General features: G+C 40.5%; 1 protein-coding gene across 1 annotated transcript in view; it reads right to left on the minus strand.

The window, feature by feature from the left end:
- Positions 1-558: 558 nt before the first annotated feature.
- THSD7A (thrombospondin type 1 domain containing 7A) overlaps positions 559-22277 on the minus strand; it is a 209338-nt gene continuing 187619 nt past the window's right edge. Inside the window, exons 6-10 of the mRNA XM_060247698.1 lie at positions 20943-21124; positions 18390-18458; positions 13260-13415; positions 7463-7692; positions 559-621 (exon numbers count right to left, since the gene is read on the minus strand). Coding sequence (XP_060103681.1) covers positions 559-621; positions 7463-7692; positions 13260-13415; positions 18390-18458; positions 20943-21124 — 700 coding nt within the window. The remainder of the gene's footprint in view (positions 622-7462; positions 7693-13259; positions 13416-18389; positions 18459-20942; positions 21125-22277) is intronic.

Below are 22277 nucleotides of genomic sequence, written 5' to 3' on the forward strand. Positions count from 1 at the left end.
ACATACCTACAAAGCAACTGGCTTTGTCAATCATATCATTTCACATCAATTATTTTAATTAATTGATTATGAAGAGCTAATATTAAAGAGATTTTGTGCATGTGCCTACAAAGAAGCTGGCTTTGGGCACCTGATGTGCTGAACTACCATATTCAGAATCAAATAAGACATTCCAATCTGGAGAAGAGCTTCTATGGGACATATTCGCTGACTGGTAATACAGCAAAATGTCATATACCACGTTACAAGTTTTGACACCACTATTAAGTTAAAAATCACTTTGCAGAGGGAGAAGCAACACTGGGATTTCCTACTTTGTAGAAGATCAGGACTAGATAGTTAATTAGTTGATGTGATAGTTCACTTTATTCACTTCCAGTTGTAGTATTTGTGTAGCTTATTTGAGGCCACAAAATTAGCTATAATTCTGTCTTCCAAAGCATTTGATAAATTAGAAGCACAGGTCTATTACCCGGTGACCTATCATGATAATTTATGGTAACACCCAGATGTAAATCCACTCTTGCTTTATTTATTCCTTTAATTGAAACACATGCATCACTGTTCCCGATCAGCCCAAGAGGTGCCATAAAATACAATTATGTGATCTAATTTAGTCCGCTGAATTAAGACACAGAACATTACATTAATTTTACTGATTGTATGCCCATACTCTCCAACTTGCATAAAATATTCTGATGAAAAGCAGGTGACTACATTGCATTGATTCTTGATTCAAGAACAAAATGTCTTAATTTTTATCTCTTATTAAGTTAACATGGTGAATCTGAATGGATTGGATTCAAAGATGCCACACAAAAGGAGAAGACAATTCCATTCACATAAAGGAAGATTCTAAATTTTCATTGGTTCTTTTTTTAAAAAAGGCAGCATCAGGATTATATTTTTCTTTGTTTTATTAGATTTATATCCCACCCTCCCTGCCAAGGCAGGCTCAGGGCAGTTCACAGGGCAGTTCACAGGCCAGTTGACAATATAAAAACATCTATAATAACAGAAGCATAATAGCATAAAACAATAAAACATAAAAATTACAGTTGGTGCTATCTTACCGATATATATAGATAGATAACTGGGTGGGATCCAGGGGTAACTTCATAATCACAATTTATATCCAGTGACCTAAGCGATGTTTCTTGCAGGTAGTTTATACAATTCCTCCCTTTGGTTCCGTACTTAACAGTTAAATGTGAGATGGAAAAGTGCAGTCTTGCAGGCTTTACAGAACTGGGAGAGGTCCTGCAAGGCTATATAACCTCATCTGGGAGTTTGTTCAACCAATAGGGTGTGGCTAGTTGTTTGTGGCCTTGCCTCCTTCAGTCTGGGGATCAACAAAAGATTTTGCATACCTGAACATAGTATCCTCTGAGGAATGTATGAAGAAAAGCAGTCCCTAAGGTAAACAGGTCCCAGGCCAAATAGGGCTTTAAAGGTAATAACCAGCACCTTGTAGTGAATCCAGTATGTAACAGGCAGCCAGTACTGCACTTTCAATTCAGGTTGTATGTGCTCCTGCATGGAGAGCCCCAGCAGCAATTGGGCTGCCGCATTCTGTACCAACTGCAGCTTCCAGATTTAAGACAAGGGCAGCCCCGTGTAGAGGGCATTACAGTAGTCCAATCTCAAGGTGGCCACAGGATGAATCACAGTTGCCAGGTTGCTGCACTCGAGAAAGGGGACCCACTGCCTTATCCGCCAAAGATAATGAAAGGCAGATTTGGCATTTTAGTCTTAACCTTGTGAATGCAAACATGTGCACCATTTGAATAATAAACTCTTAGGATCAAATGTACTATGCAGAGGACCTGATAGTTAATGACAAGATGTCTCTGGGCAGGAAGAAATAGATTCCAGTTGTTGTATACCATGGATCCAATGGAAGTAATTTCTTATGTAACTTTAGAAAATGCTTTTATCAAAAGTGCTTAATAAATAGGATCAAACTAGAAGGGATTCCTCACCGCTTGGACAGCCCAATCCTAAAAGGGTATTTTAAATACTATCAGGAGTTTTTCATCTATCAGTTATTCCCAGAATACCAGGAATACAGGACAACAACAGCAACCAGTACTGCTTCAGTGCTTCTTACCTGACTTTCTTTTGATCCCATAAAGAATTGGGCCCAAGTGCTCTCATGACAATCATAGCTGTAAAATACTGCTGTAATGCTGATAGCTTCTTGCCCTGTATTTTAGTCCTACCCACTAACTGTGTGAGTTAATGTGTTATTAATAGCTACTATTCAATGGTGAGTTACTTCATAGCTATCTGCAGCAACACTGCTATCACAGAAGCACTAAGTTACACCTCAATTCCAACCTGTAGATAACAGCAGCAAACTGGAATGTTTCTGTACTATTCCTGAACAGAATATACAGATATAGAACATCTCACTTATCATTGCAATCAAGCTAAGCCTTTTCACTGCCAATAAATCTTCTCAAAATGAAATACTAAAATATTTCTGAGCAAAAAAAGGGAGCGATACCTACAATGCTGTTTAATCTCTTCAAGCACATTCATTGTACCTTTGCTGTTGACAAGGATTAATCTACATCAGAGCAAATTCTTTGTCCATCACTTGAGACTTTTAGCAAAGTGATCCATGATTGACCTTGATCTAATTTTGCAGGTCTTACCAACAAAAAAAGGCTATTTCTGTGTGTCCAGAAGCTGCTCTGAATATAAAGACTGAGCAGCCAAGTTGAATCTTCTGAACAGCTCCTCACCCGAACAGAGAGCTGAACTTCAATTTTTCTATTAATAAAATGCACAAAAGTCTATTATAATCCACACAATGACAACTTCGGGTACCAACTGTCAGCCCCTGCCCCTGGAATTAAAATTCTGATTATCACCGCAAATTGTAGAAAGGCAATGACAATCGCAAGCCTCCGGCAGCATCGCTGGAGGATAAATCTATTATCTCGTGTTGTCTGAATGGCTGTAATGGCTCCAATCTTTACAACAAATTGAATAGACATGCTCATCCCTAATTATACACAACACCCCCACAGACACTGCTATTTGAGCCTAATTGTAAAATAAGGGACCTTGGGTTTAAACATAATATCCCAGCTAATTATATTCCAAACACATTCAGTGATGCAGGGAGGTGATACTGATCAGTTTTATGGGGCTCAGTTGACAGCAAACAATAACATCACCATGCAGCAGCACCTATTTTCAGATTTAACATACTGGTGGCTTTCAACCTGCTACAAAGAACCCTGGGGCAAAAAGGGAGGCTAAGAAGTACATTGACACCTAAAGTGCTTATGCACCTCTTTGATCATGTGTTATTTCAGGCTTTGGTTTTAAACTCTGGCTGTTTAATCTGAGTTGAGTCACATTCATTAGCAGCTGTGGAAAGGGAGAGCTATGCAGGAATCACTTGAGATAAAGAAGTCTTAATTAAAGATCCTTCAGCTTTATGCAAACATGATGCTTGAACACATATCTTGTAGTTATCTCTTTGTATCTAGCTGCCTCCTGCTGGGGGGGAGGGGTTTTGTGTGTGCAGCTCTACCTGGCACAATTATGCAAAGCTGTAATGAATGCCTAAGCAGGTAAGTTGCAAGTAGCCCCAATGTCACTCTGAAGCTAAGAGAGATGGTTATTGCTCTGAGAAATTCTAAATAGTGCTCAAGTTGGAGGGGATGGGGGGGAACAACTGCCCAGCTTTGACCATGGTTCCTGGTGATGACTTAAAAGTGTGCTCCTACCTTTGGTCAAAAAGCCCTGTGGTGCAGAGTGGTAAAGTCTGAATTCTCTGCTCACGACCTGAGTTCGATCCCGGCGGAAGCTGGGTTCAGGTAGCCGGTTCAGGTTGACTCAGCCTTCCATCCTTCCAAGGTTGGTAAAATGAGTACCCAGCTCGCTGGGGGGGAAAGCGTAGATGACTGGGGAAGGCAATGGCAAACCACCCCATAAAAAAAAGTCTGCCATGAAAACGTTGTGAAAGCAACGTCACCTCAGAGTTGGAAATCTGGTGATTGCACAGGGGACTACCTTTACCTTTGGCCATTGTCTGCTTTAGGAGAGAAGGGTACTAATCATCTCTCACTCTCTCTCTCTCTCTCTCTCTCACACACACACACACACATACACAGAGGAAGAAGCAGGGTTGTTGTTTTTTTTTCCCTGGGGGAATTGAGTGGGATGGAGTTCCAGAACCTCTTTGTGGAAACAAAATTCTCAAAAAAAGTTTTAAAGCCCATGAGTGGCACCTGTGTGTTTCTCCTTCATTTCACTGTTGAGAGTTTGGCACCTCTTTTTCTAGAAAAAAAAAAACCCTGGGAAGAAGTCTTTTGTAGCACCATTGCCCATCTCCGCTGTTCCAAGCTCTCCCCACCTTTCAGAAAAGCCTACAAAACTGTTTTGTACAGCTGTTTGATTGTTTATGATTGCAGTGTAAGACATCTAAAGCAAACACATCTAAATCCACTGAAGTCAATGAGCTTAGAAGAGTCCAGCCCTCCTTAGGATTACGCTGTTAAGCACCTTGATAAAGTTGTGCCTCAAGGGAAATTGGTTTTATGGCACATATTTTAATATCATAACCTATTTTGAACTGGAAGAGGAAAGTGGTATATGTGACTGGAAAAAATAAATATACCTTTCTTACATCCTCTACCAGTCACTTTAGTGCTCAGAAAAGTACAATTTTCCCAAGCAGCAAATGGCATGAAACACAGGGTATTAGGGTGTGTTGGAAAGCCATTAATTTGCTTTCACACACATATGCAAAATAAAACATGTTGCCTTTAAGACTAATAAAAGTTTCTGTATCAGCTTCAGCACACTTCATCAGACGCATGAGCTCTGACTCGCTTCTGCTAGAATAAACTTTGTAAGACTTCACAGTGCCACTGGACTTCTGTTTTATTTTTCTGCAATAGACTAACACAATTATCTTGCTGGAATACACACACAGAAATGGAATGCCACTGTAATTTCTCTCATCAGCTGCCACAACCTGCCCTTGAAAACTGCAAGGACTAAAAATGTACTCTTATTATGACAGCTACAAGAAGAAACATGAAACTGAATGAACAAGATCTGATACATTTGTACTCAGCCTTAACTGGGAACATCAACTTGGAATTTAATGTTACTACTGTAGTATCCACTATGTCAGAATGTCAACTTATCCCCTGCCTGAGACTTCTTCTCTGTACATGATACCATCAGCACATCACTAACTCAGACAAACTGAAAATATTATAAAGTACGTATAAGGAATAAAGAATGTTTTTCAAGTCTCTCTTTTTAAAGACCTATTCTATAGGGCTGCTCTACATCATATTAATGTTCTTATTTTTAAAAGATGCAGGTTTGTGAGAGGACTAATGAGAGGTAATCTCATATCAGATAATCATTTAATTGATTGAGAATACAGCACAATGGGAATTTGTACTTGCTAAGGCAGAAGTAAAGTCTGAAAGCTTAGCACTGAATATTCCAAAAATCTTTAGTGCATTCTCAGTTACACTTCCCAAAATCTCTGCTCCTTCACCTTTGGGTCAAAAATAAAAATGAAGATGCAGGTGAGCTGCTTCTACTTCTGCGTAAGAAATAATGGATGGGCTCTGAATTCCTGTATCATTTTGCATAGTAAAACTCACCTTGGGGAAGAAGGACTGTAAAGAAAAGGACAGATGATGCACTTAGCTAGCGACATGAAAATAAAGCTTACGCTCTAATTCTTAGTTTTCCCAGTTGAGTCTGAACTCAATTATAAAACAAAATCTGGAGCCACAGTGCAAGACTAGATACAGCTCTGTATGCACAAGTAATCAACTCCAATTCCCTCTGCCCAATTTAATTACAAAACAACATTTGGTGTAACGGCTAAACACATACCAGGTGACCTCTTGCTTCAATCTGTCAGAGGCATTTACAAGACTCCTGCTTCTGCAGCGTGACTTGCACTGCCATTTCTATATCGTAGGCTCTTTTGAGCAGGCTCCACTGTTACTAGCAGAAACATTTTCTACACAAGGCTGATGTATGCATGAAAATAACTAAACAAAATTAATTAAGAATCACTTAAATTACAGGAATTGGATGCAGGTGTCCTCTATACTCATCCACAATTCCTTTTTGAGTACCTGTGGAAAGGGACAGCTAAGCAGGAATTACACACTCCTCCCTTTCAATTGAGCTCTCTCTTGTTTTCAGTGAGCAATGAGCTAGGCATAAGTACTATTTATTTCAATAATCCGGCTTTAAAAATGAGCCGTGAAAAATAAATTCGCATTGAAATTGATTTTTCTCCTAAAATATTCCATATTAGCATTGCGTCTCCCTATCATACTGTCAGGACGTTTCCTGGTTTCTTAACAGAAAATAATACCACAGTTCCATAAGTAATAAGGGACTCCTGCTGTTATGGAGGGTGAGCAGAAGAATTTGACTCAGGGACTCCCAGGTTCAATGGTGACTCTGAATTGCTTGCTACGTGGACTTTTTACACTCATGCCTTCCTGCCTAAAGTTCCTTCTGGAAGATCTGTGGCAGCCACACAAGTAGTTGTATTATATTTTTCTATTTGGGTGTAGTGAGAGAAGTCGTTATTCCCCTTTTTTATTTAACTTTGCTCAAACTACTGAACAATTCTTATCTCCTCCTTTCCTTTTGCATTCATTCTCATTTCTTGTCCAACTTTAAAAGGGAATGAAACACTGAAGAAGTTACAGAAAAGAAACTGGCTTGCCAAAGGATTAAAAAGGCAAATAGATTATTAATTATGCACAGAGGTTCTTTCCATGTTTTTGAAGAAAGACTGCCCTGTCATTCCCAGGCACACACATATCTTGACCAGCTCTACCATCCAGTTGCAATCAACACACCATTGCTACATTAGGCGTATATGAAATATATGGTCATATATTTACCATGACTGCATGTAGCTATGAACCGCAATCCGAAAGGTTCCCACTTTTAATCTCTTCTCTCTGCTGAATGCACTAGCTGCTGGCACCTCTCATCCCAGTTTGGCCCACATTACAGGCCCACATACAGAATGCGCTTTGAACACTGAAAACACTTTATAAAAGTATTACTATAATTAATTCAGGTCCAGTTTTATTTTGTAAAACTGCTGGAATCGTGTTAGCTATCAGACCTGCATGACCTATACTAAATGACATTTGTTCCTTAACCACAGTCTTTCCTTGTTGAGCAAAATAGTTTCTACAACACAGTGGTCATAATCCAGAGGACCACATGTCCAGCCAGTTGCTTTAGTTTTGCTTCAACCCATTCTTTTCAACCCAACAATGACTGATTTTTAAACACCAGGCAGTTCAAAACACAGCTTGTCATTTTGAATGGAGGAACAAAAACACAAACAACCAGTCACAAATTAGAGAATTGGAGCCAGGTTTGTTTGTTTGTTTCAGCTACAAAACTTCCTCAGAATAAAAAAATAGCAAACCAGGAAAAGTTGGGAGAATAGCTTACCATCACTGTTGATACAGACCACCTGTGGAACCTGAGTACCAGGTCCACAGTCCTTCTCATTGTCTGGGATGCATTCATCCAGCCTGACTATTCTCCAGTCATAGCAAGAAGGTTCTTCACATGGGATGGCTTCAGTCAGGTGGGGGCAGCTGCCAGTGCCTCCCGTGGGTTCATTTGTGATGCGGCGTTTTCTTAGTTTAAAGCCTGAAGTGTGAGAGAAGAGAAACTACGGTCATGATGACTTTTCACAGATGAGATTGAATCCTCATTTTCTATTCACACTTGAAACTGTGCAAATGTTGCCCAGTGTTTCCTATAAATAGATGTTGCAATTTGTTCTTCTTGATTATTAACAAAAACCTTCTACACCTTTATCTATTTATTAACAACTCTGCAATAACCAAATATTACTTATTTAAAAATATTTTTATGCTGCCTTTCCACCTGATCAAGGTCTTTAAGTTGACAAAGAAGGAAACATATGAACAATTCAAAACAACATTTAAAATAATACAATAATTCAGTAAAAACAAACATGCAACACCAGAACCAGAGAGGAGGGCCAATAACTATTTTAGGGGGTATGCTACGCAAAACAAAGAAAGACTTCACCTGCTGGTAGAAGAAACTGATAGCAGAAGACAGGCAAATCTCCAAATGTACAAACTCTTGGAACTTAGCTTTGGCTAATGGGACTACTCAGCTTTTTGAAAAGTATGTCTGAATATTAAATCAGTTCTGGATATTATAAGTCAATTCATTGGGTAAGATCCTATAGTTGTCAAGGAAAGTAGTCTGCTGATCATTGTTCAAGAAAGAACCAGTCATTTTGTCACTTCCCTGCCTACAAAGGATGCTCTAGCATGCATGTGTTTTGGAACCTATATATAAGGGTTCTCTCTATCATAAGACAAACATGAGAATGAAAAGGGAGACATATATCATCTTTATTCCTGCTAAGGTCATAGCATTTAGCAGTCAGCAGCATCACTGCAAAGGATTAGAGGCTATGGCTATAGAGTAACAGTGATCTCTGGGTTAATCTGTGCTTTCTACAAGAAGAAGAACAGCTAGGGACATGATGCTGCCTAATACTGAGTCAAACCTTTGGTCTATTGTGACGGTAATGAAAGGGTTAACAAGACAACTAAGAAAACGCATAGAGCCTGCGTCAGGTGATCTGAGGGTGGGGGCCAGAGTGCTCGGAACTCTCAGAGGTGATTGACAGCTAACGGCTGAGGGCAGTTAGTGACAGACAGAGTCTGAGGGAGACTGCTGAAGAGAGCAGTTGGTCTGAGAAGGAGCTGAGACAGGAGCTGAGGAGAGTCTTCGAGAGAAGCAAAGCTCACTGTTCACTCTATAAAGACAGCCACGGGGCTGTGTGTGACTAGAGAAGAGTCACAGTAAAAGACCTGAGAGGTCACAGACACAGAGACACTTCTCTTAAGAGCTAAAGAGGTGGTTGAGGGAAACTTGTGGGTCTAGAAGTCTGAAGGGCTGGGAGAAGAGACACCAGTCGACTTAAGGGACTTGGCACCTTATACCCGAGGCCAACCTAGAATAGTGTTGGAGAGTGGAATCTGTATGATCTGTGAAACCTGAAAGACCTAAACGAAATTGATATTATAAAGCCTGAACTACGAAGAAACTGTTAACTGCTTGAGATACAATATAGCCCATGTATATATTTCCCATTCCCCAGTTGAAGACGGTGTGTGTACGTTAATAAATTTCTGTGGTTTACTTTAAAGTTCTCTGGTGCCAGTATATTGGGAAAACTATCAAAACTGCTGTGGACCCCTACAAACTGAGTTTATATCCATCTGAAAGCAAAACAAAAACTCCAAAGAGACTAGTAGTGAGAAATCCATATTACACCCACCCCTTGCATTTCATAGTCGTGAGGTAAAATTCAAAAGGAAGAACTGAGGCGGAAGAGGGGCTGGGGTAGCCATAAGCCGCAGATAGAAGCGATCCAGTGAGACCGCGAGGCGCGCTGTTATATCTATAAAGGTCAATACTGTCGACTAAGACTGGCAACAGATTCTGTGGATTTTTTTTGCATTGGCGGTGGAAAGCATCGTTATCACACTCACCTTACAGTGACCCCATAGGGTTTTCAAGGCAAGATAACAGAAGTCCTTTGCCATTGCCAGCCTCTTTGTAGCAACCTTGGATTTCCTTGGTGGTCTCCCATCCAAGTACTAGCTAGGGCCAACCCTGCTTAGACTCCAAAATCTGACAAGACTGGGCTAGAGTGGACCACCCAGGTCAGAGCTCTTTTGCATCACCCAATACTTTTAACTGGAGGTGCCAGGGATTGAATCTGGGACCCTCTGCATGCAAAGCAGATACTCTACCCCTGAGTCACAATCCATTGCCAAACAGGCAGTGCTCAGATAATTTAAAATGCTCTCAAACACTGGGAGTATTCCTTTAAAACATCAGAACTGGGAGATGAATACTGCTTGGTCAATGTAACTTCCTTTCTAGGAGGACTGCACTGAAGAGAACAGGATGATCAAGATGACTTTAAGAAGTTAGTGAGTTTATGAGGTTTTCCACAGAACCTGGTGAGAAAGATTACTTGTGGTTGCATTAGTGAAGCCTCATTCAGACTGAAAATCTTTGAAGAATGATGACATTTATTTGACAGCAGATGTAGTTACAGTACTTAATACAGTACTTAATACTGTAACATCTTTTTAAACCTCTTTTTTTATACAGTCAATCAACTGAACATGCCTCATTGCATCATTCACAGTTCTGAAAGTTGCTGTTAGTGCAAAGATCAGACGCTGGGGAGTGTGCTTCACAAGTGTTTAGTCAAGATTCATCAGGGGAAAGCACAGCAAAGGGAGCTGGCAGGATTTGTGCTAAGGAACAGAGAGTCTTCTAGAAGGTAACAAAGCACAAAGAGCTGGCATGGACTGGAGAAAATTAGGAAATTGGACTGGCTGAAGCTCAGGGTTACTTAGTGATGGACAAAGTGACTGACTGATGGTCAAAATAAAAAAGACAGTGAGAGATCCAGGACTAATTGTTCCTAGAACTTTTCAAAGCACAATTACAGTAATGTGGGGGACAGATTCAAATCAGAGCTGTAGGAGGAAAGGAGAGGGGCTTTAACTTTTTCATTTTTTTTTTTCTTTTGCTGAAAGGAATGGTTTTATTCTGCATACAATCAGTGTTTGGAAGAACAAAACATGTCATGAAAAACTAAATATTTAATAATATGTTGTAGGCATAAAGCTGCCTTCTATTGACTCAGATCACTGGTCCATAAGATCAGCAGCTGTTCAAAAGAGCCAATGGTTAAGAGAGGTGGACTCTAATCTGGAGAATGGTTTTGATTCTCCACTTCTTCCCATGAAGCCTGCTGAGTGACTTTGGGCCAGTCACAGTTCTCTCAGAATTCTCTCAGCATTACCTCCCTCCCAAGGTGCTTGTTGTAGGGCAAGAAATGGAAAGGTGATTGTAAACCACTTTAAGACTCCTTAAGGTAAAGAAAAGTGGGATATAAAATCCTGATCTTCATCTTCATCTCAGGTGGAGGCCATTCACATCGCCTATGACCTGGCCTCGTTAACTGGAGATGCTGAGGATTGAACCTGGGACACAAAATTGTGCAGTTTTTTTACCACTATTTTATGGTTCAGGTCTATTGGACCTGAAAATTTTTTGGGACTCCCCTCCCCCCCCCCCCCCGCAAAAAAAAAAATCCCAAAAATTTGGGTGTCCAATAGACAAGAACCAAAAACTACCAGTTAAAAAAAAATACTAGCCTGATCCTGGGGCTAGCTTGGCATCTCCTGCCACTCAGTTTAAACTGAGCTGCAGAAGAAGGCAGCACAGAGCTGTGCCAGCCAGGAGCGATTGGCTTCCATCAACACAGCCAGTCCCAGCTGGGCTGCCCTCTCCTGTCCCCTGATTTAAAACAAGGGGCAGGAGAAGGCAGCACAAAACTGCATCTGCAAGGAGAGACTGGTTCCCCAGAGGCACAGCAATCCTGGCTGGGCTGCCCTCTGTGCAAATCTGTGCCAGTGGGGAGCTCTCAACTCCGCACCAGCTCAGCAATCTGCTCCCGCCTCTCCACTGTTTTCAGACCAACACAAAAATCCCGAATGTATCTGGGCTTTTCTTGGGATCCCCCCTGCCCCCGTTTTCCTGAGAAAATGTGGATACATTTGGATATTTTGGAGGGGTATATTTTTGGCTCAGGTAGATCCAAATGCACACCCCGACTGAGACCTTCTGCATACTGAGCAGATGCTCTACCACTGATCCATACCTCCTCTACAAAGGAGGAGTCATTACCAGTGTGGGCAGCCTCCAACTCCAGTTTTGACCACCCTCAAGTTCTAAGCCCCAGGTTAAAAAAAAAAACAAGACTCTATATTGCCTAGGAAGACCACTCCTACCCCCAAAGCCTGATAGGAGTGCACAAATCACTCAGAATGGTATAAAAATTGCATTTCTTAATTTCTGATGATTTCTCATGTGTGTATAATTTTCCTATGGTCTCAACCTGTTTTCTGACTTGCAGCAACTGATGGTCAAACTGGATATGACATCTTCCAGAGAGCCAGTTTGGTGTAGTGGTTAAGTGTGCGGACTCTTATCTGGGAGAACCGAGTTTGATTCCCCACTCCTCCACTTGCACCTGCTAGCATAGCCTTGGGTCAGCCATAGCTCTGGCAGACGTTGTCCTTGAAAGGGCAGCTGCTGTGAGAGCCCTCTCCAGCCCCACCCACCTCACAGGGTGTCTGTTGTGGGGGAGGAAGGTGAAGGGGATTGTGAGCCGCTTTGAGACTCTTTGGAGTGGAGGGCGGGATATAAATCCAATATCTTCTTCTTCTTCTTCCTCCTCCTCCTCCATGGGTCAGACCCATGGATGCTGCAACTATTTTACAAATGTTGCACAGGCCCGATCCTGATAGGGTACACAGCATGACAGGGTGAGGCACTCTTCTTCCCTCACCGTGCTTTTTCAAGTGCTGACATACCTCCCGGGGGTGCACCCATTTTGGGACTTGAAAAGGCATGGGTTGGGGGAAGAGCTCGCTCCTCAGCCTGTCATGCTGAGTCCTTACAGCATTTTTTGTAGCACATCTAGTTTGGGCCTGATTTTGAGAGCACTATTGTCCATGTTACTGTGTTCTTTTTCTTTGATGGGTTAAAGATTTTACAGTTAAGACCACTATCCACTTGAAGCGTCAACAAAGTATTTGCATGAATAAATGCCAGCCTGGATCTTTTTCTCTCTCGACTCTACGGAAATCCAACATTTGCTTATGCTTCCATCAGCAGACGTAGCCCGATATACAGATCTCTCATTTTCAGGAACCACTTAGTGCAATTTTTTTCCCTCACTGATGTTAAATGCAGAAGAGGCCTGATCCTGCTGGTTCTGATTTAATGACTAGCATGGGAAGGGGAGATGTTCTGATGAAAGCTGCTTTCTGTGACAAGTCTTGCCTAATGCAAAAATATGCACATTATTCTTTAGTCCAATGAAATCAAACATCCATACATGTTTTGAGCAATACAGCCCTTTTTTAAGGCAATGTTTGCAAAGGGGTTGTAATATCCACTTTGAAGCTGAGCCTTATGAGCTGCCAAAAGTTAAATTCTGAATCCAGAGGGTGTCAGTCATATCTCTGCTGAATTCCTTGCATAAAGCTTATGACAAAAATCAGCCTGGAAATTTTATGCTCTCGTAGTCCAGCATATATTAAAAGTAATTAAAATAATTTTGAAAACGTACTTACCTTTTTTGGCTTGTTGATCGTCACAACTTTCAAAAGTGCATGGCCCCCAAGCTGACCAGACTGATACCTCACACTCTATAGGACATGGGATATGGCACAGCTGGGTGGTGCTTGGTGTAGGGCCTGTGCACAGCTTCCAATCCACAGGTTTGGATGCTGTGAAGACAAAAACAAAATAACCTTTTTTTGGCACATGAATAAAGTTCTACTGCAAGAAAGCATTACACCACCTCAGAAAGTTCTTTTGCATCATGTTAACATCACTTTCATTTGAAAGTAACAGGCAGGAAGCATGCAGTACAGCAAATTCTGCACCAGGGCAAATTCAAATCAAATTATAGTAAATTAGGAAATTTCTGCAAATATTTCAATCCACTTGATCAACAGATTAATTTTCTACAGCAGCACATTATTCCATATATCAACACTTGAATTAAAAGGGGACAGGGACTCTAATAAAGTTTTAGCTGTTTCTATGGTGTCACCATGATTTTGACTCTTTTCTTATCAATGGTCTCTCTGTCTCACCCAAATTTCTTCAACACTGCCATCTCTTTCTGTAGAGTCAAATCTGGCTAACAATCTGGTTTGCGGATCTTTGTGGCTTTTTTTCCTTGGGCTGCCTATTGTGAACATGGCTAGATTAGGTCCCAAGGAAGATAGATTTAAGTGGGTAGTCGTTTTAGTCTGAAGCAGAAGAAGAAAGTTTAGATCCAGTGGTATCTTTAAAACCAACAAACTTTTATTCCGGGTATTAGCTTTTGTGAGCATACACACTTCTTCAGATGCATTGAAATAGAGGAAGTCGCCTGCTATTACATATAGGCAGAGGATAAGGAGGGTGCTGCCAGGAATGGACAATTAGAGTCAAGATTAGAGGTGTGCATTTTTTTTTCTTGGTATTTTTTGGTTCGGGGCTATTGGAGCTGGAAAAAAAATGGGATTTCCAAAAATAACAGTAAGCAGCAACATATTTGAAATCAGCATTTTTTGGAAATCCTGAATTATTTCAGTTCTAATAGACCCAGGAAGAAAAAGAGGGGGAAGGTAACAGCAGCAGAGCTGCAAAAAACAGCAGACAGGCAACTCAGCTGGGGCTCTTTAGGGCAATATGGTTTAAAGGCATTGCCCAAGAGAGTCCACAAAGCAGCTGAACCAGCAGGGAGATTCTCCCCACCAGCTCAGATTGGGCTATTTTGGATAGCCTGATTTAAACCAGACTGCCCAAGAGAGCCAGCGAAGTGACTCTCCCAATTGGCTCTGCTGGGGCTCTTTTGGAAAGTCCCTTTAAACTAGACTGCCCCAGAAAGTCCTAGCTGAGCTGGCAGAGAGAGACCCCCTGTGAGCTCAGCTGCTTTGTGGGCTCTCTTGGGTAGTCTGTTTTAAACCAGACTGCCCAAGACAGCCCCAGCTGGGCTGGCAGGGAGAGTCTCCTCAGGAGCTCCGCTGCTTTGCAGACCCTCTTGGCCAGTCCCTTTAAGCCAGACTGCCCAAGAAAAGCTCAGCTGAGCCGGCAGGAAGAGTGCCCTCCCAGCTGCTTTGCAGGCTGTCCTCTGCAGCACCTTTAAACGCCTCGTGTTTAAAGGGACTGCAGAAGAAATTGCAAGAAACAGCTGAGCGGCAGAAGCAATCTCTTCCAGTCGCTCAGCTGTTTTGGGGGGCTTATCAGTAATTTCCAAATATCTCCAGGGTTTTTTAAAGGATTTTTTCCCATTTCTGAAAAATCCCAAATACCTTTGGGATACCAAAATATACTTGAAAAAAATACCAAAAAGATATTTTTCAGGTATATTTTCACATCAGGTAGATCTGAATGCACACTCCTAGTTAGGATGCATAAGTAGCTAAATAATAAATATAGTTAAAACTGGATGAAGGCATTTGGTAAGAGCTGTGAACAGCAGCAAATTAGCATACAGCATAATAAAGGAGTTTGTAGTGAGATAAGAAACCAATATATCTATTAAGTCCTGGGGATACATTGTCCTGAGTGTTGTAACAACCTGTAACACATCCAGGGCTGGCTCACCCACTAGGCAAATTAGGCATTTGCCTAGGGCGGTAGGAGGTGGGGGGCGCCAAATTGGGCTCCTCCCCTCCCACTACCCCAAATACCTAATTTGCCCACCAACTCCCCCAGCGTGCTCAGAGGAGCAACGTCAGTCTCTCACTTGGATGCAGGCATTTCAGTAAAGTGTTCTCTTAAGAGAGTGCAGGACGAGGCTTTGACCCCCCCTTTCAGTTTTGGAAGGGAGGGGGGAGCACAGCCTTGTCGTGTCCTGCGCTCTCTTAAGAGAACACTTTACTGAAATGCCTGCATCCAAGTGGGTAAGGGGGAGACTGGTGTCACTCCTCTGAACACACTGGGGGGAGCAGCGGGCAGGCCACTTTCTGCCCCCTGGTATGCTCAAGGAGCAATGCCAGCCTCCCCCTTACCCATTTGGATGCGGGCTTCTCAGTAAAGTGTTCTCTTAAGAGAGCAAGGACGGAACCATAAGGGAGGGGAGAGTGAAGCCTCGTTACATCCTGCACTCTCTTAAGAGAACACCTTACATGTGAAAGCGAGAGGCTAGCGTTGCTCCTCTGAGCGTTCCAGGGGCGGGGACTGGAATGCAAATAGAAGAAGGGAGGGGAGGGGGCAGGAGGAACGGGAGGGGATTAGGTACGGCAACTGTGCCTGGGGCACCACACATCCTAGGGCCTGCCCTGAACTCAGCAGTCTCCCATTCTAGTCTGTCTAGTCTCAGTAAAGACAATAATAATGCAGGGCTTTTTTCTGGGAGAATGTGCAACCTCTTTGTGGAAACAAAATTCTTTAAAAATGTTTAAAAGTTCATGAGAGGCACCCATGTGTTTTTCTTTCATTTCCCTCTTGAAGGTTCTGGCACCTCTTTTTTCAGGAAAAAAAAGCCCTGATTCTGTTATATGCTAATTTGCTGCTATTCACAGGTCTTACCAATTGTCTTTATGCAGTCTTTGCTATATTTAATGCTCAGTTATTTATGCATCTTGACTCTAATTAGCCCTTCCTGGCAATAGCATCCTCACCCACTGTCTATGTATAATGGTTGGTAACTTCTGTTTCAACATATCTGAAGAAGTGTGCATGCACATGAAAGCTTATTCTCAGAATAAAACTTTGTTGGTCTTACAGGTGCCACTGGACTCAAGCTTTGGTACTAGGAAGAGTCTTTCTTCAGGTAGCTGGCTGCTTGCTCTCCTCCTCCCATGCACTTGGTTTGGTCAGGCAAATACCACTGCCTGTCAGTCAGAGTTACCAAGGTCTCAGGTATCTGACTCTATAACACTTGCTGCCTAAAGAAATTTCTACCTAAGTCAGACAGCCTTACTAATTGCGTGTTGTACTTACATTGTCAGCTTGGATAATGTTAGGAACCAAAAGTTCCCTTAAGTTGAGCTTAAGACCTTTGGTCATAGAAGCTAATAAAGGAATAGAATGGAGTTCCCTGGCTCCATGATAACAACATTCTTGAGTTTCAGGGGAATGAGCAGGAGAGGACTGGAGAAAATTCCAACCCAAATTAGCACTTAGGAACCTCACAGAGGCATCTTAGATTGTATCTCTTTGGGCTGCAGGTCTGCTCAAAGATAAATAGAACATCTCCAACAGAGGACAAGCTTTCCCCAGCTGGCCTCTTTGCTTTAGGAAAGTACAAAACAAATTATTGAAAATTCCATCCAAGAATTAGCACAAAAGATAAATTCCCAGCAGAACAAGATTAGGAATCTTGAGTCCACAATTTTTTAAAGTTAAAAATGGGTCATCGTACTCAAAAAGGGTAGGGACCACTGCTGTAGAACAAGCAAACTGTAATGTTTTCCACAATGATCTAACAAAGTTCACCACGAGTTGCTGGTCTGAGCCACCCCTAAACAGACTGAAAGGAAGATGGGTTAAGGCAGAGATCCCGGTAAATCCAATTTAGTGTTGTATAATATACTGAAGGAGATTACAATACCTGACCTATCTGCACTAAATCAAAAATGGAATCTAGAGGTTCAATGTCACGTGAACTTGGACCAATGGGAAGATTGTTGTAATAAAATTAGGAAGTCCACTCTGGACATCAGGTTGATAACTATACAACAGAAAGTATTGCATAGAGTTTATTGGACCCCACTTCGTATGTTTAAGAGAGCAATGCTATCCTCAGCAGAGTGTTGGAGATGTAAGAGCAGAGAGGCAAATCTCACACATATGCTATTTAACTGTGAGGTGATTCAGAATTTTTGGCAACAGGTGTTATTGAAAATAAAGGATACAATTAAACGTCAACTACCATGGCAAGATAGTCACTTAATACTAAACTTTTTTCCGAAAGAATGGAAATTAAAGAAGGGGCAAAAATTATGGTTAGGAAGGGCTCTGTTGATAGCAAAACGCCAAATTCTTAAACATTGGAAACAAAATGATGTAATTCCAATTCTTCTTTGGGAAGATGACTTATTGAAACTTGCAGCTTTTGAAAAAATATCGTTTTCTGGTCGTAGACAAATGTGTCGTTTTAATGAGATTTGGAGTCCATTTATGCAAATGATGAATGTTTAGCTGATTTGATTTGATATCGTTGTAAACTGTATCGCTTTACTTTTCTTGTATTCACTATATGAAAGTTAGGTTGATGTTCTTCTTTCTGATATCTATTAATGTTTAACTTGAGTAACTATTGTAATTTTATGCACTGGGGTTTCACATGTGGGCTTTTTAAAACAACAATAAAATAAAAAAATAAAAAAAAAAAAGGCAGAGATCCCGGTGCCCGTGTATGACAGGAGGTAAGCTGAGGCAACAATTTTGTGTCTCTGTCTACCATGCTGTTTCAGAATTACAAAGTTGCTTGCCAGGTCATAAAGGTTGGGGAACTATGAGGTAAGGAATTCCTAACATCCATAATGGATCATTGATTTATAAGTACAATTATTATGCTCTTTTATTATTAGTTATTTTCAAATATCTTGAACTTTTTTATTTTAGTAAAAACTTAGATTCACAGGAAGAAAAAACTAATGCCATATAACTGTTCATTTATACAGCCAGCCTCTCAAAGGGCGAGTCAGTCCTTAGACATGTTCCACTGAAATTTCAGGTCAAAGTCCTTTATTACATACCTGTTATTTCAAAAGTGATTGATAGAAGTGGTGCAGCACTAGCCTTCGATGTACTCTGTGACTGACTTTCTGAAATAATGGGGACAAAGACCACGATGATTATAAAGAGAAAGGAGGGTTCTAACATAACCTAAGAAAGAACTAGCTTACATTAGAAATATGAGATTTCCCCATTGCTCCAGCAGTAATTTTCCCTTTTCATCTTCATACCATTCCCTAGTTTAATATGATCTTTTTAGAGGCATGTATATTTTTCTTTCCAGTAATAAAACCCCCCACTATTGTTCTCCTCTGTGGTGGTCTGCGTCTTCAGGGCTTTACACACTAAAATTCAGTTTTCCTCTTTGCTAGCTGGAACTCTAGGGAAATAAAATGTCTCACATTTATGTATCCAAAGATAGTTACATTTTAATCTGTGTTTGTACGTATATGTCCATTGAGATGAATGCTCAGTAAACCCTATTTTTCCTAGCAAAATTCAATTGGGATAATTTCATACCAGTCAACACCAAACAAGACTCCTCAAAATATTGAAATATTGATCTCAGTGGAAAATATGAAGCTATTGCTAGAAGTATTACTTCTTTATGCAAGAGCGTATTGCCCCTGTGATTGAAGGCACATTTCAATTTTCCCAGGAGGCATTAGCCAAGAATGCTGGGTCCTTAGAGGGTTTTTGTTAAATTCTGTCACTCTATCATAGTTGAAATATGAATCCTACAGACTGCAGAACACTTAGTAAAAGTATGCTTTTTCAATCAAAATACCAGGGTCAGAGTTGGCACTTGGCTGTCTGGTCTCTACAAGTTTATACTTTCAAGAATAAAGACTGATGTGAGAATGGGGCACAGACCTCAGGAACCATACATCTTAAGATGGAACAAGTCAAGGACACCTCTTTTCTTGGAGTATGTGGCTGTATTCCTTTAGAAGTCAATATATACAGTTTAATGCATGAGTGTATTGTGGGTGCTTTCAGGTCATTCTAAACTGTGAGCTAGAATAATTTATTGGCATTTATTTGAAGTTTAGCAATTATTTAGAGTTTCAGCAGAAGAACCTTGCAATTGTATCATCGCACAGGACTGTTAAACTTACTCTGATAATTTATGGAGTAATCTATCAGATCTATTCAAAAGTGAGTCCCATCTTATTACTCCAAACTTGTTTTCAGTGTCTATAGACTGACGTTACTCTGCAGAGGATTGTAGTGATAGAGAATAATCCACTTAGTAGTTCTCCTGAGCAAACCTCACTAGAGTTTATGAGGGTTGTACAAGAAAAAGCTGTCAAAAGATTACATTTTATAGAACTATCTTTTAGTGAAAACTTCAGCATTCCACAATTAAGAAGGATATATCGTCCCATTAATCCCCAATTTTTATATATTTCTTTCTTTCACTGCGTTTTCCTTTGGAATTAAACCCAAACAAATATTAACCACATAAACTAAGTTTGTTATTCCTATTTGGTCCTTGAATCTGTTAAATTTCTTCAATATGTTGTATGCTAATTTGCTGCTCACCCTCTACCTATATGTATGGACTCGTAATTTCTATTTCTGAAGAGTGTGCATGCACATGAAAGCTTATACCTTGAATAAAACTTTGTTGGTCTTAAAGTTGCCACAGGACTTGAACTTTGTTTTGCTGCTTCAGACCAACACGGCTCCCCACCTGAATCTCTTTTTAGTGAGAAAAATATTCAGGGAAAGGAAATGTCTCACTTTTTTTACAATTGCAATTGATATGAGAAATGAATCTAACATAAAAGGGGGTCCCTAACCAAGTGGGCCCATTACTCCCTTTATTGTTGCATCCACCATAATGCCCATAGTACTGCACTTTGTCTAATCTGATACTGTAACTAGAAGTTACAAAAGCCATACAAAGAAGGTGATCACAGTTAAACAGAAGAGGGCTCATTTTTAAATTGCACAAAAGAGGTTTGTAGGGAACACGGTAAGATAATGTATATTTCAAGATCACTAACATTAAGATACTGACTTCATAAGCAGGGTTTTTTTTCCCATTCCTGTTGAAGACTGCCATTTGGTTACTTTAATACATTTCAAGGAATTAACATTGTTCTGAGCCCGAATAGAGTTTACAGTAGTGTACTCTTCGTAGTGATTATTCCAAACAGCATCTGGATCTTGCATATGGACTATGATGCAATGCAGATGCATTGTATGGCAATGCCAGTTCCTTTTATTTTAAGTGGTTAAGTGGACTAAGGCCAGAAACATTAAGTTTCCCAGCATCTCCAGCTAAACTCTCAGGCAGCAGTCAGGAAAAACCTGACCAAGACCTTAAAAATGCTGATCATCTTTATATGATGACCGAAAAGTTAGGTTCTTAACTTTATTTTGAAAAATAAACATTATGTACAGAATGAACTTGTTTCTATTAACGCTGCAACTCAGAAAAAAAATCAGCCTATGGTAAATGAAGTACAACTTTTAAATGAAGCTTGTTTTTTTTTAAAAATACATGTAGTATACGAGAACCTTCACCTCTCATGCTAGTTCATTTCTCAGAAATTCCAACATACCTTCTTTTTCTTTAAGAGTGTTTAAATAGGAGAGGAGGTTTTCATTTGCTTGCACACAGTACACCTCCCGAGTCTGAATCCCACCTCCACAAAGAGCTGTTTGATTTCCACGTCTCTTATCCTGTTGGCTCAGTAAAGGATCAATGCGACATTCAGTCCATTCGGTAGTTCTCCAAGCATACCTGAAGCAAATACATTGGCAATGAAGCAATCCAAGCTAATTTCATAAACAAAACAACCAGACATTTCCCCTAAAGTATTATCATGCTTACAACCCAAATATTTTAAATTGACTTCCAAAGGTAGCTATAATAATTTCTTCTATTTGGGGTAGACTGTTTGAGGAGCAATCATAAGCAGATCTTTGGAGAAGTCAGTCTCATTTTATTCAACGGGACTTACTTCCAGGAAAGTGTTCTTAGGATTGTAACCTTAGAGCTAAACTAGATCATATGGCATTTCCATGGAAGTGCTTGAAAATGCCAAGGGCAAAAACAAGAACCCCTCCTCCACCCATGGTCTCTATGATCAGAGCCCAATGGCATTTGTAAAGGGAGAAAATTCCAGAGTTAAAATGGCAGCAGCATCCCTGGGAACACCGTATCATCTTGTTTCATCCTAAATTACATTAAATAGGAGATAACATGTGTGTTAAGAGTGTCAGACTAAAACTACTAAGAACTGAGTTCCTTTTTTTAAAAAAATGTACATGTGTTTTCCGATTTGCTTCTGTGTAGGAAATGATGAGCGACTGCAAGTCTTACACTAAGGAATGCCATCATCAATCAATTTAGTCTGGTCAAGTGATTTTAAAAGCGTCCCTGATTAATTGGGCATTCTTTCAGAAGATGCATGCCTTGTCCTTCTCTCCCCATAAGTGGACACTAGTCATTCCCCTTTCCCACCATGCATCTGGCAACTTTCATGAGACTGCTCATTTAGCCCAGAGGCCTTGAGCAAATAACTGGGTTCTAATCCTCATTCTGCCATGCTGTTCACTAGGCAACCTTTGGACAATATCTGTCTTCCAGCCCAATCTACCTCAAAGAATTGCTGGTTAAAAAGAAGAAGAAATCATGTATGACTCTCAGAGCACCTAAGATCTGAATGTATTTATTTTTATTCCAGTTATGAAAATACAAATAAATCCAAGGTACACATGCACTGAAAATGCTGACCTGTACAGAAAAAGGGGAAACTTCCAATTCCCTTTTGAAGAAGCAAAGAAGTTTATATTTACACATCAGTGCAAAACTAGACTCCTTAACTACACCTCTTTTCCTTAAAAAAATTAAATTACTTTTTCAATCTAAATGATAGTGGGTTCTTTAGAAT

This window comes from Heteronotia binoei, chromosome 10 (assembly GCF_032191835.1).
Source record: "Heteronotia binoei isolate CCM8104 ecotype False Entrance Well chromosome 10, APGP_CSIRO_Hbin_v1, whole genome shotgun sequence".
Lineage (NCBI taxonomy): Eukaryota > Metazoa > Chordata > Lepidosauria > Squamata > Gekkonidae > Heteronotia > Heteronotia binoei.